Consider the following 14,202-nt stretch of genomic DNA (forward strand, 5'->3'; position numbering starts at 1 on the left):
ATCAGCTATCTAAGCATCGACCCTTATATGACAAAAATCAATATCCCACACCAAATTCCAACATGCTTCTAAGACTACATCTTTCACCAAACAATTCTTCTGCACTGAGACTTTATGAAGCTCTTTGAATTGGACATGAAGGGGGTGTTGTACAATCTATTTAGAAAACCAAAACTTGGTCTTCTTACCATATCCATCCAACATTCTTGAATATATGAGGTCAAAACGTCTCACAAATTCAATTCCTTTCCAAATAGCAGAGGCAGATCTCCTACTTTTGAGTTGTTTCGTCAATAATACATTCTCATCAGTTTCATATTTTGTCATCTTCCAAAGATGTTGAGCTTCTGTACTCAGCCTCCACCACAATTTAACTAACAGGGCTCAGTTGACCAGTTTAAGCCTCCTTATTCCTAACACGCCATTCCTTACAAGAGTGCAAACATCAGACCAATTCATCCACTCCACTACTCCGCATAAACTTTCTCATCAAAGTCTTTTAACTTTTCCGGGTGCTTTGAACAACAAATGAAATAAATGGGAAAGTTAGCTAAGTGGCTTTCATCAGAGTGATCCTACCACCAAAAATTTCCACCCATCAAGCTTTTGCTGAAATATTTTAATCACAGGCTCCCAAGCAGCTCTAAAAAGTCTATCCTTAACAAGGGGTACACCAATGTACCTCATTGGAAGAGACTTGACTCCACAAGCCATCCAATCAGCCACTCATGCACTTCTTCAATGTAGCGATATAAACCGGTCAATTTAGTCTTGACAAAATTGATTTTGGGCTCTGAGATATGGTGGTAATACTTGAAGAGCAATCATAACACTATATTTGATCTAGATCAGCCTTTAGAAGTATATCATCTACATATTGCAGATGAAAGATGACAGGGCCATTAGTAGAGTCTTGCAGAACTTTCAACAAGCCACTTCTCAATCTTGATAGCTTTCTTGTCTTCTTTACGGTTATTATTTCCTTTTTTTTTTTTTCTCAGGATTTCTCTAGTTTGATATTTCTTATAGTTTTTACCTAATGTTTCTTTGTTGATTTCATGCTAAATTCTGTTGTTTATCTCATTTTTATTTTTTCTAATTTCTTTCGAATTATCCATTTCTCTAATCATGGTTAGCCATTCTCTGATCATGGTTAGCCATTTTAAGTTTGATTCAAAATGTAACAGTACTTATTCTTTCTTATTTCCGTCCTTTCGGTTTTGATGACATATTTTAGCTTGTATTGTCCTCTTTCTATTTAGGGTTAAGGTTGCTATCCTATGGGTTGTTTAGCTTGCATTGTTGATTTCGTTTCAATTTAGGGTTAGGCTTGTTGTATTGTGCTTTTAAATCTACTAGGTATTTGATTATTCAATATTGAAATTAGGTTAAGGTTCCAGTTTCATAGTTCACTTATTTTTGCCCCTTTTTGCAATCATTAGAGTTTGATCACTGATATTTGCCCCTTTTTGCAATCACTAGGGTTTGATCCTTACATTGATCATTTTGTGCCCTTTTCTTTCTCTCATTTTTTGTATTTATTGAGTAAAATTTTCTGCAATTGTTTTTGTCTGACGGTTTTAATATTCTTTCCCCTTTTGTTTAGAGTTCTCCTTTCCCCCTTTTTATGCTAGAATTTCACCTATTGAATTGTACTCTTTGATCCATTCCCCTTTCATTGTGCTGTTACCACTATTCATTTTATTGTTTCGTGACCGTCTCTGCAAAACTCCGCTGAGTGAGTTGGCAACACACCCTTTTTACACTGTAAAAATAAAAAATAAAAATTTTCTAAAAATAATAAATATTACGAAAGGCAGTTAGAGTTAAAAACATTAGAAGGCTATGGAAGATGGACCAAAAAACTATTAAATAGGGACTATTAAAAATTTTGATTTATACCATGAAAATTTTAGAAAAGATAAAAAAAAAAAGAAGAAAAAAACAAGAAAAATGTGATAGATTATATCATTCTAAAAACTACCACGATCATCTAAAAATTCATTTGTAAGCAATATATTAATCATTTTTATTTTTTTTAGATTTTTAACCAATTTTTTAATCTTTTTTAAAAACAAAATTCAAAAAATATAGCAAAGAATATTTTCTCAAAGAGTTTTTCTCTCTAAAATTTTTTAGCCACTAGGGCAAGGCCAAGTTACTTAGTTCAAGTGGACTTGGATGAGTCACGGAACACTGCTTCGTTCATAACAATTTTTTTACCTATTTGAACCATTAATTAATCTGCGGAATATTCGGCACCGGAGAATCGCAAAATGTCAAGAGGAGGCAAGGGTTTAGGAGGAGAGTGACTGTTCCATTGAAATTCGGTTATCATCAACATTTCACTAGGTCTGAGGGTTAAAATACAATCATCAACTACAAATGGATTTCATCAACCACGGATTCGTTTTCATATGAGTTGAACATCTACATTTAAGAAAAAATGTAGATTGAATTCCATTTACATAATTTTGGTATCCACATCTTCCATAATGCCATGCAAAAGGTCGAATTTGCGATCCACATTTCCATAACTTGATGAGCAAAGTCAAAAATCATAACTAGTTTGGCCACCCATTTTTCGGTGGGAACGACACAAAAAACGGCCCTTTACAATTACATGAACTCATTCTTGGCACCATCATGGTTTGAATGAAGGCAATAGTGATCAGATGAGAGCCCATGTTGATGTGGTACTCCAAATTCTGTTAGTTTGCCATGCTCTCCAAATCGATTCCAACAAACTCTGCTAATTTGTTGGGTAGCACAAAGGGATCAATTCATCATAAACTAACCAAACAATATTTAATTCTTAGGTCCATCAAGATGATAGAAGCTCCTGGAGGAGCAGGACCGCACATCAACATGCGTGTCCCACATAAACATGACCCCAACTAGAGCTGGCAATGGCTCGGGCAGTTTGGCCCTGAGCTAGGGCTAGTACCGGCTGAGACAAACTGTGTCCCGGCTAGGGCCAATACTGGCCCAGCCCAACCCTCTTTTTCTTTTATTTTTTCTTAGGAAAAGGTTTATATAAAGTGTAACTTTATGCCGTACAAGTAAGGTGCACCCGAAAAGTCTAGTGGAGAAAGGTGTTTCGTATGTTGTAAAACCATCAAATTGAACATCTCGACATCAGTATTCATAGTTACGAAAAAAAGGGGATTTTTAGTCCAAAAAGTTCATCCTCTAACACATTATCTGAACTGTCCATTTTAAAGATTTTTAAGTATTCATAGATCTGATCGTCACCATTTCTGGAACTTTAAATTTCATAATTGAGGGCAGCAATAAATTTTCATATCACAACAGGACTTTTATAACCCAAAAATTACAATTTCTACATAGTTTTGAGATGGACCTTAGACACCGTATACAAACCTCACGCTTTTCTTTGATTGATTTAATACAAACCTCACCCTTTTTTTAATTTTTTTTTGGACTGATTTAATACAAACCTCACCTTTTTTTTCTTTTTCTTTTTTATCTTTTCTTTTTTTTTTTTTTTTTTTATTATACAAGGGTGTGGTTTGTATAGAGCCGAGGCTCTAAACAATCGAATTAGAGCCAACCTTCAAATAGTGCAGAGAAATGTGGTTTTTCAATATTGTAAATCTTTGATTCGCCTTAAAATATATGTTTATCTTCAATTATAAAATTTAAAACTTTAAAAATAGTGTAGATCAAACAGATCTATAAAAATTTGAATATATTAAAAATTGACAATCCAAAGTGCCTTACAAAATGCACTATTTCCAAAACTTGAAATCCATATTTTTCTCCGGTCCATGCATCTTGATGTCGAGATGATTAATTTGAGAATATTTGAGCTTCAAAATAACATCTTTTAGTGAAATTTTTGAGGTATGCTCTAATTTGATTGTTTAGAGCCTACGATCTATACAAACTTTTTTTTTATTGATTTATTTGTTTATTTTTGGCTGTCCGGCCCTAAGAAGGGCATGGGCCGGGAACTAGCACAGCTGGCTCCCACCCTTAATCCAGAGAGCAATTGAAAACAAGGGGAAGGGTGGAGTTCAATGACATGGATTCTGTTTGTATCAGGAATTTGAGTAGAAAGAGAGAATAGGGGGAGGCGATGAACTTACCCGTTTCTCTCTCTTTAACTTCCTGAATCATCCTCAGCACCTGTCTCATGGTTGGCCTCTGATCAGGCGAGGGGCAAAGGCATGCGACTGCAATATTCAGCAGCATCAACAACTTGTCATCGTTGGGCGAGCCATCGTCCTCAGCTCTCACTGATCTCACCCACCGCGCCAAGTCCATGCTCACCAGAAACGACTGCATTGGTGTCTTACCAGTCAAGAGCTCAAGCAGCAACACCCCAAAACTATACACATCAGACTTGCTGCTCATTCTCTTGTTGGATTTTGTCAGCTCTGGTGCTCTGTAGTACCCTGCTGCTGTCTCCTCTGATTGATCGGATGTGCCCTCACCGTCGGCAAGAAGGGGAGTGAGGCCGTAGTCGGTGACGCAGGCCTCAAAGTCCGAGCCTAGGAGGACATTTAAGGACTTGAGGTTGCCGTGGACATGGACTAGTGGGGATGCCTGGTGAATGTAGGCCACGCCCTGTGCTACGTCTTCTGCTATCTTCAGGCAGGAGGTCCAGTGAAGAGGCTTCGCACGAGCTGATCTAGAGCCTGCTGGACTTAACACAATTAGGGAGAAAGGGAGATAAACACCCACGCCATGGATCACAAAATCGTAACACAATTGAGAGAGACAGACCATTCTAACTCAGTAACGCCTATTCAATCCTCACCAACCCGAAAATATAATTCCAATTATAAATATATATACAGATAATGGAGCCCTAAAATCCAATTCTGACTCAAAAAATATGCACACGGACAGAGAAACCCCATTTCTCAGACAAGGAAATCCCATTTCCCATGCACCAGAAACAAAAAGAGGGAGCCCCAGTCTTCTAATTCAGAAAGAGAGCCCCAAATCCAAATTTCATACAAGAAAAAAACTAGACATTAAGAAATAAAACCCAGCCCCGAATCCAGTTTTTACTCGATAAAAACTAGACAGATAAACATATCCCAATCTGATATCCATTTGGACACAATAGAAACGCAGAGGGAGAAACACAGCGCCAACTGAATTTAAATAAAAAATAAATAGACCCAGAAAAAAAGAGAGAAATGCGAGCCCGAAATTTTGTTTTTGTGTAACAATATCCATTTTTTACTCAATATAACAGCATATAGTGAGACAAAACCCACCCCAAATCCATTTTTCACACAACAAATAAGAATATAAGAGGATATGGTGATAAAAATCCATTTCTCATCCCAATCCCTTTTCGACTCAACAGGAACAGAGAGAGAGGAAACGCCCCAAATCCAATTCTAGCTCAATAATTTTGCAGATTATTGCTGTGTGTTTGAGAGAGTGAGAGAGGAGGGAATAAGGAGCAGATCATAACCATGGATGAGTGAGAAGAGGCTCCCATTGGGCTGGTAATCATAGATGAGCAGCCGCTCGTCCTTGGCATGGACATAAGCCCGAAGCGGCACGAGGTTTGGGTGACGCAGGTTTCCGAGAGTGTGCATGCGCCTCTCAAAATCCTCCCTCCCCATCACCGAGCGCCCTCCATTGAGCCGCTTGACACTCACAATAAGCTGGCTCTCCAGCACCGCCTTGTATGTTGTTCCCACCGTCCCCCTCCCCAACATCTCCGCCGACGCCCTCAGAAGCTCCTCCAGTGTGTATGTCTGCATCTCCCCCGCACAGAACGTCAGGCTCCCGCTCTTCCCCCCACCCTGTTGCATCCCCCTCCACCCCTTCCTCTCCTCTGTCCCTGCCTCTGATGCTGCCTTCTCCGCCGCCCCCAGTTTCTCCTCAACCTCTCCATCTCCCACATTCATCCTCCTCTTTCTCCTCCTATGAATGATCCCCAAACCCAACAGAAACAAGCAGCAGACCGTAACCCCTGCTATGCTCAACGCCCCTGCAACCCATTTCCTACTCCTCTGCTTCTTTGGAGGTGCCGCGATCCCGTCGATCTCTGGCTGCTGTGGTTCTTGGGCTGCTTCTGGCGCTGTGGTGATGAAGAACGGTCTGGGTGAGAGGCCCAGTTGGGAGCACGGCCTGCCGATCCCATTTCCACAAAGCTCAGGGTTCCCGAAGAAAGATGTCGAGTTGAAGAGGGAGAGTGCTCTTGTGATGGGCACAGGGCCGGTCAGGAGGTTGTTGGAGACATTGAAGATGGCGAGGGAGGTCTGGTTAAGAGGGGGAATGGTGCCATTGAAGCGGTTGTCGTTGAGCTGGAGGTTGTAGAGTCTGGTGAGGTCGACGAGGGTTGGCGGCAAAGGGCCAGAAAGGTTGTTGTGAGAGAGGTCAATGGTGCGAAGGCGATGGAGAGAAATCAGACCTGTTGGGAACGGGCCTGTGAAGCGATTGTAGTCCAAGAAAAGGCCCTTGAGATCAGAAAGAGAGGAGAAGTCAGGGATAGGGCCAGAGAGGGCATTCCCCTTGAGGCTGAGCACCCTGAGCTGGTCCAGCTTGCTCAGGGTGCCATCCGCAAAAGTGCCATTAAGGCCGAGCCCTTCGAGCACCAGCCTAACCACGCGGCCCTGAGCGCACTTCACCCCCGGCCATCCGCAGTAGTCCCACCGCTTCTTCACCACAAACCTCAGGACATCAAGGCGGTCGGCAGAGGCTTTGAAGGCCAACAGCGCCAAAGCATCGCCCTCTGCACTGGAATTACTCGTTCCAGCGCCAGCAGCAGCGAGGAGCTGCAGCAGCAGGAGGAGGAGGAGGAAGACAAGGTGAGCCACGAGGGTGGCGGCCCCGTAGCTCCGCGTCTGCTTCCCCCTTTTCATATCCGTTTCTTAACGGAAGAGCGCAGCAACGCACAGCAATAATAAGAATGGGAGCAACAAAAAGTGGTGGGTGGGGCAGGGCAGTAAAAAGTCCGTGCATTGTCACGTGGGTGGAGCAGCATAGGCAGGCCGCTCGCCCTAAATCCAACAATATATTGTGCCTGCTGGAGAGAGACTTGACACGGGTTGGAAAATGAGTTAAAAGTAGAGACTGGTAAACAATGTAAAAGGGTCGGTTTCCGATGGAACAAGAGTGAGGTTTGGGGTTCTGTTTTTTCGAATGTGCATTTACATTTTTTGAAATTTGCATTGAAATTGAAAAGATGGAGAGTTTGCTCCCAAACTTGGAGGGGCCGAAGCTGGAGGTACCGTCCTAGTAGCAAGCTGGATGGATGGGTAAAAAAGACGAAGGGAAAATTACAAAAACTCTACCTTAGACAATCTACTTCCAATCAAGTTTTTTTTAGCAATTTTTATATCAAAATTGAGCTATTTTAAAAAATGCTTTCGACTTATTTTGTGTCGAACCATATGTTTTTTAAAAGCCCAAAATGTTGAATTGCTCCTATTTTATGCTTTTCAAAAACCCAAAGCCTTGAATCTCTTTTATTTTATGCCGAACTACCCCTATTTTGTTTCAAACTGTATGTTTTTTTAAAGCTCAAAGTGTCCGAATGCTTTCATTTTGTGCTTGACTGCATGTTTTTTAGATGGTAATTTGATTTTTTTTTATTTTTTTCCACTTAAAAGTATTTGTTAAGAAAAAATTAGGTAAAAATTACTTAAATTTAGTTAAAAAGAGGTAGTCTCTAAAATATTAATTTTGACATGTTTCCGTAATTTTCTGCAAAAAGAAAGAGACAGCCGGTGGTGGCATGATGCATGATGAGTGCACTTTTTGTTTGTGCTTGGAAGCGAGTGAGGCCGACTCATCTATCCACGCATAAAACCCCAAGGAATGTAGCAATGCAAGAACACATCCTTACTCGTATGTTTGTTAAAGGCCACGTTGACAGCTCTGCGTTGCTCTCTTAGCACTGATGTTTTTTTTTTTTTTTTTTTTCTCCTTCCATTTCTTATCCTTAGGGAGTTAGGGTTTGGTTATTAAATATGGTCTGGCTGGGGGTAGATGATGTCATTCGTTAAGCTCTTATAACCAAAAGAGGAGTAACAGCTGGACATGGGAGGAAGGGACTCATGTGCTCTACTGTGACAGTAAAAGTACGTCACTTTTGTTGGTTTTCGGTGGTTTGAATTTGAATTCCGGTTTTGCTAATGCAACTCGTTAATAAATATCAAAAGCTGTGGTTTGTATAAGGCTGTAATTTTAAGCAATCAAATTAAGAGCTTAATTGGTTAACACAACGATTTGCAATGGTACATCCCCAGTGACTCGCCCATACCAAGGTGGGGCCCTCTTCCAACTGACCCACCTAAACAAACATCGAGATGTAATTTGAAGTGTTCAAAATTTTCAGGATAATTTGAGAATCTATTTTTATCTTTAATTATAAGAATACGGTTTGTATAGAGCTTAGGCTCTAAACAATCAAATTAGTGCCTACCTTCAAATAGCATCAAGAAATATGGTTTCAATATTAAAAAATTTTGTGATAGCTTTAAAATATATTTTCATCTTTATTATTAAATTTTAAAGTTTCAAAAATAGTGTAGATCGATATATCTATGAAAACTTGAAAATCTTGAAAATTGACGGTCCAAAAATGTGTTATAAAATATATTATTTTCAAAATTTGAAATCCAATTTTTTTCTCTTGTCCATACATTTTGATGTCAAGATGATCAATTTGAGGATATTTGGACATCAAAACAACCTCTTCTAGTGAAATTATTGTGATTGGCTGCAATTTGATTGTTTAAAGCATCGGCTCTATATAAACTTTTCCCTAATTACAAAAGTTTAAACTCTAAAAATAGTTCAAATCCAGGAGAACTATAAATGCATAATTTTTTTGAAAATAGACGGTCTAAATAAAATATTATAAGATGCACTATTTTTAAGAGTCGAAATCTATTTTTTACTATATCTATACATCTGGTTGTCGAGATGATCAATTAAATGTTTTTCCAACATCAAAGCAACTTTTTTGAAAGGATTTTAGAGGTGCAACTAGATTCTACATTTTAAGATAACCTTATATAACTTTTTTCCAATATTAAGTAATCAACAAAGGATCGGTCTCTTTTACGGTCGAAGTCCATTGTTAACGGTTGGGCAGGTGTTAAGATATTTGTTAAAGGATTATATAGTGCTTATGTACTATAAAACCCTTAGGAGCTATCCTGCAATTTATTTGCTAGAATTGCTTTCCAAAGGCGAAAGTTCAATTTTGAACTGCCAACTGGGACAGGATGTTCCTCTGCAGGAGATGATATGCTCCCCAAGCATAATGTCCATTTGCTTGCAAGTGTAAACTAAGAAACCGTAGGGCACATTTCATAATTGGAAGTTTCAGCTACATATGCTTGAAGTTCCAATTTACTATAGCATTTCATTTTTTTTATCTTTAATATTAATAGTAACTTTCATTAATATATAGAGCAGAGCTCAAAATTACAATAGAAAGAAGAGATGAAGAAATAAAAATAACAAAACATGAATAACCCTCAACACCTACATACTCAAAAACACAAATTGCCTCAGTATCTCATCAAAACCATCACAACAGCTCCCTTAGGCGACAAACTCCTCAGCATACCACTCAAACTAAACCACAAACAAGATGTTCAATAAACAAACATCCCTTTTAACAATAACCTCATGACCCGGGGTTGGAACAAAGCGCCAACCAGAACAGAATTAACGACGCCCAAGAGAAATATAATCCGAACCTAACAGTGTAGCTGTGGGGTTGGGGCACAATCAATGGCTGAAATGCAAGGTCTTAAATGGGAATGAACGAGGCAGTGAAGAATAGAAACCAAAGAGAACATAAATTGGAGAAGAGCTGGGAATGAACTCAGAGGAAAAACCAAGGCACAGTGAGAAAGGAGACCAAACTCAATTAAGTTTCCAAAAAAAAATTGTACCGTACGTACAAAGAAAAACAAGCTAGCAACAAAAATGAGAGGAAAGAGAAAGAAGAAAGAAGCATAAAAAACCCAAAAAGACCAAGAGACCAGAAAAAGGCGAGAAGCAAAAGAAGAGCGACAGAACAGAAAGGAAAGGAGCCTAAAAAGGTACCAGAACAGGATTTAGATCTCAAAGAAAACTCAGATCTGAGAAAAACACCTAAATCTGAAGCAAAAGCCTTAGATATATGGCAAGGAGCCCATAGATATGCAGCCACAATTTTATATCTAAGGCCAGGGGAAAAAGGAGAGACAACACTGAAGGGAAAATAGATGAACACCTAGGTCACCTGTGTCCTTTTATTGTCACAACAGGAAATCGAAGAGCTCTATGTTGCCGGTCTATGCTCTCTTCGATGGCCTCTCAAGCAGCACCAGGGCTCTTGCCCGTGGTCTCCAAATTTCTACTATAGCATTTCTTTGCATGACAACAAGAACAGCTACAAGCAATTGGCTTTAGGAATTTGTTGTTGATAATCAATTTGCATCTTCTTTCTCCGTCAACTATGCCCTTTCTCTCTCTAAACCTTATCTTTCTAAACATGCATTTCTTACTCTAACACCTCTCTCTCTCTCTTTCTCTCTAATTATGTCGTTTCTCTCCTAATTGTGCTTCCTTTCTATCTACAAGCCTATTTGTAAACTCCCCCTTAGTAGATCTTTATACATTTTGGAAATAAGTAGGGCTGTAGTAATATGTAAATTGGATTTTAAACTCAACCAGAAAAATCAATAGACTTATGCCATGCAACCCTTTTTCACTTTATAAATTTCATTAGGACTCCAAAAATGACACACAAAGATCACTAACTTTATCAGTACAAAATAATCAAAATCTAAAATTGATTGTAATTTATTGTAAACCTCATCCAAGCAACCTCAAGCTAATCTCCAGCAAGCATATACTCATAAAAACCCAATATAAATCATTCCAACAAACTCAAAATGATGCCCTATAATTTTTTCTTTGTTCATGTAAACTTTTCCCCACTTCAATTAATATTTTAAATACAAAATATGTACAAAATATGTGGAACAAATCTGCCAAATTCATAGAGATTTTGCAGGCCCAGTTTTGTAGCCTTTTTAGGTAGAAAAACATTGAAAGTGTGCTCTCTATCAATATATTGTAGGAGAGGCAAGAGAAGCTTGTTGCAAAACAAGCGTTAGCAAATAATCTAGAGAAAAAAAGTGTTGTGAGAAGCAACACGGTGCTGTAATGTATCTCGTAGGGCTCTCATAGAGATGACATGTACGTCTTTATACCCAGCTTATAAGGAAGCTTAAGAGATAGAAAATGAGCTCATGCAAGGTGCTTAAGTCTCTCAAACCTTTTCCATTTATAGGCACTTAAAGGAAATTGAGAGAAACACTTTGTAGACATCCCCTTGAAATTTTGGCTAAGGGAACTCCTATAAATCTTGATTCTAGTCCTAAAGAACCACACAAACCCTAGTAGATCATAGGCAACGTAGACCCAATTTAATTAACCCAAAACTACCCAAATCCTATCCTAACTTGAAGTAGAGCTTAAGAACTTTCCAACGGTCCAAGAATTGTTTGAATCGGACCTACAGATAAAAAGATATAATAAATGATAATTTGATCCCTTTGGGTTGATGACACAGTCAACACATCTGATGACACAGTAAATGCGTTTTCTTTAATTAGATAAGGCTAAACTTCAAGATAAATCCAAAAACATCCAAAAAAACTCCAAACAAATTAGAAAAAATCACCAACGGAGTTCTATAAATACCCCCTTCATAACCTAAAGGAAAGAGATGATAAACCATGTAGAAATCCTTTAAAAATTCTTGAAATTAGAAAAATAGCCCAAAAATAGGAAAACACTTAGAAATTTCCTAAAAATTTAGGAAAAATCTCCGAAAATCCCAAAAAATTAAAGACAAAACTAGAAGCCATATTCACCTCTGGAGATCCCAAAACCTTTAGAAAACGAAGGAAATTCTCCTCCAATCCCATGAAAATCCTAGGTAGACCCTAAAAAAAATTCTCAGTTCTTCTCCTTGCCTTAGGAACCCTAGATCTAGGTTAAAAGAACTTTAGATCTACCAATTCCAGCAAGTAAAGATATCCAAAAAAGGAGATGATGGCGTCAATCGGAAGAGCGGCTTGATTCAAGCCCGAAACTCCGGGTTTCGGGTCCCTAGAAGTAAGTATATCTTTCTTTGCTTAATTTAATTTTTTTTCTTCATTTAATTATCTGTTTTATTTTATTCTTTTCTAGAAATTAATTCATCATTAGATTTAATTAATTTTAGAAGCGTTTTTTGTCAAAATACGGATTTGGAGCTAGCGCTGCTAGTGGACTCAGGAAAATACCGAATTAGTATAGATCTGAGATTTTTCAGAGCCTATAATTCAAGCACTTTCTCTACCTTTTCAAAAAGAAACTTAATTTTTTCTAAGATTTAAGCATATCTCATCACAAAGATCAGCGCAGATCGGAGTGTAAACAGCTTGTCGCCCACCGTGGGGCCCCTTGAGCTTCAGATCCGTATTTTAGACTTAAGAAACTTATGCTTTTTCTCATATTTATTTTTCCAGCAAAAATAAAAATAAAAAGTATAAAAAAAAAAAAGGAAAAAAAAAGGTAGATTTGAAAAGATTTCTTTTTTTTATTAAATTCAATCTTCTTATTCTAGATCTTTTTTTTTTTCTCTCTCCATGAAAAATTTAGGATCTTTCTTCTCTTAATCTTTATGATCTTTTGGATCTTTTAGATCATATATTCTTTTAGATTCATCTTTTATATCAATCATTATTATTATTATTCTTAGTTAGATCTTCTTTTATATCCATCTTGATCATCTTTAACATAAGATTATCTTTATCTTTAGATCATCTTTTAGGTCAATCTTTTAGATCTATCGTTTAGATCATCTTTAAATCAATCTTTAGATCGTCTTTATCGTTTTTAGATAATCTTCTTTTAGATCTCATCTTGATCATCTTTATCTTTAGATCATCCTTTTAGATAATCTTTAGATCATCTAGAACATCTTTAGATTCATCTTAATATCATCTATATTATCTTTATCATATTTTGCATATCTTCTTTTATTCATACTTATCATCTTTAGATCATCTTTAGATCATATTTTATCTTTTTTAAGTGCATTTTTATTTTTTAGATTACATATTTTAGAAGCATCTTTATCTCTTTCCAAAAATAAAAAATAAAAATAAGAATCTTTATCTCTTTTGATAAAATATTTTTTTAAAAAATAAAACAAAAGAAGATAGATCTAGGCCTTCTCTACTTTTTCTATTTAGATTAGAAATAGATCTCAATTTTTTTTTCTTATATTTTGTTGTTAAACCTTATCTGCATAGCTTATAATTTTCTTTACATTACCTTCTTTTTTTTTTAAAATAATAATAATATTTTTCTTTTGAGACACATCTTTATCTTTTATTAGATAGCTAAAAAAAAAGAGGCAATATATATATATATATATATATATATATATATATATATATATATATATATGTATATATATATATAAGATTAAATAAAAAAAAGAAAAGAGAGTGTTTTTGTTACATAATTTTCTAGTCATGTCTGTAGTTCGTGATGACTCAGATACTGAGTCTACTGCATCATCTAGGCCCTCTCGGATGACTAGACCCACATGACGTTATGACTCAGTTCCTTGGGCCTACTCTGTCTCAGGTCAGTCGAGATCAGGCTCCAATGGGTCCATGGTCCCACACCCAAGGTTAAGAATAGCGAACACATCTGTAAGTTAATCGAGTCCTGGATTCCAACAAGTATGTATGGCCCGAGGCACTCTCAATAGTCAAGGTATTCGACCTGGGTCTAAAGAACTAGAGTTGAACCCAACTTCTAGGGGAGATGCTACTCAATTAAGGTCACATCGCCCAAAAGTGCATGAGTCTAAAGGAAGTCGCGCTAAAATGACAACTCACCCCACATCATCATCAAAGTCTAAGAGTGGTGCTGCTCAACTAGGAGCACGCCATCCACTTCTACAAAAGTCCAAGTTTGAGGGAGGTGCTGCTGGAATTTACACTATCGACAACACCCCAGCACCCCCTAACGCGCTTGACACACAAGGTCAAGTAGACCTGAGTCTACCTCCTCAAGGTGAGAGTTTGGTCAAATCACGTCGAGATTCTCAAAAGACCCATTTTATGGGCTCTAATAGTCAGAATCTGAGCCATCATAGTTCATCCAACAAGGGCATGCACCTTGAGATCCATC

At 37.6% G+C, this 14,202-nt stretch overlaps 1 protein-coding gene across 1 annotated transcript; it reads right to left on the reverse strand.

Moving 5' to 3' along the window:
• Positions 1-2,390: 2,390 nt before the first annotated feature.
• On the reverse strand, positions 2,391-6,871 carry LOC18444971 (putative inactive receptor kinase At5g67200). Its single transcript, XM_011629036.3, has 3 exons — positions 5,459-6,871; positions 4,113-4,664; positions 2,391-2,749 (listed from the first exon to the last, which is right to left on the reverse strand). The coding sequence occupies exons 1-3, from the start codon at positions 6,855-6,857 to the stop codon at positions 2,712-2,714; spliced, it is 1,989 nt and encodes a 662-aa protein (XP_011627338.1). The 5' UTR covers positions 6,858-6,871; the 3' UTR covers positions 2,391-2,711.
• Positions 6,872-14,202: the final 7,331 nt, after the last annotated feature.

The sequence above is a fragment of the Amborella trichopoda genome, chromosome 13, assembly GCF_054954075.1.
Source record: "Amborella trichopoda isolate Santa Cruz 75 chromosome 13, AtrichopodaSantaCruz75HAP2 v2.0, whole genome shotgun sequence".
In the NCBI taxonomy this organism is placed as follows: Eukaryota; Viridiplantae; Streptophyta; class Magnoliopsida; order Amborellales; family Amborellaceae; genus Amborella; species Amborella trichopoda.

Excerpts from the sequence above, each read along its gene's own strand:
- LOC18444971 (XM_011629036.3), bottom strand. The coding sequence starts at position 6,857 with ATGAAAAGGGGGAAGCAGACGCGGAGCTACGGGGCCGCCACCCTCGTG. Across the intron at positions 4,665-5,458 it reads CCTCTTCTCACTCATCCATG|GCTCTAGATCAGCTCGTGCG; the intron begins GTTATGATCTGC and ends TAAGTCCAGCAG. Across the intron at positions 2,750-4,112 it reads AGTTAAAGAGAGAGAAACGG|AGTTTGTTGGAATCGATTTG; the intron begins GTAAGTTCATCG and ends ACAAATTAGCAG.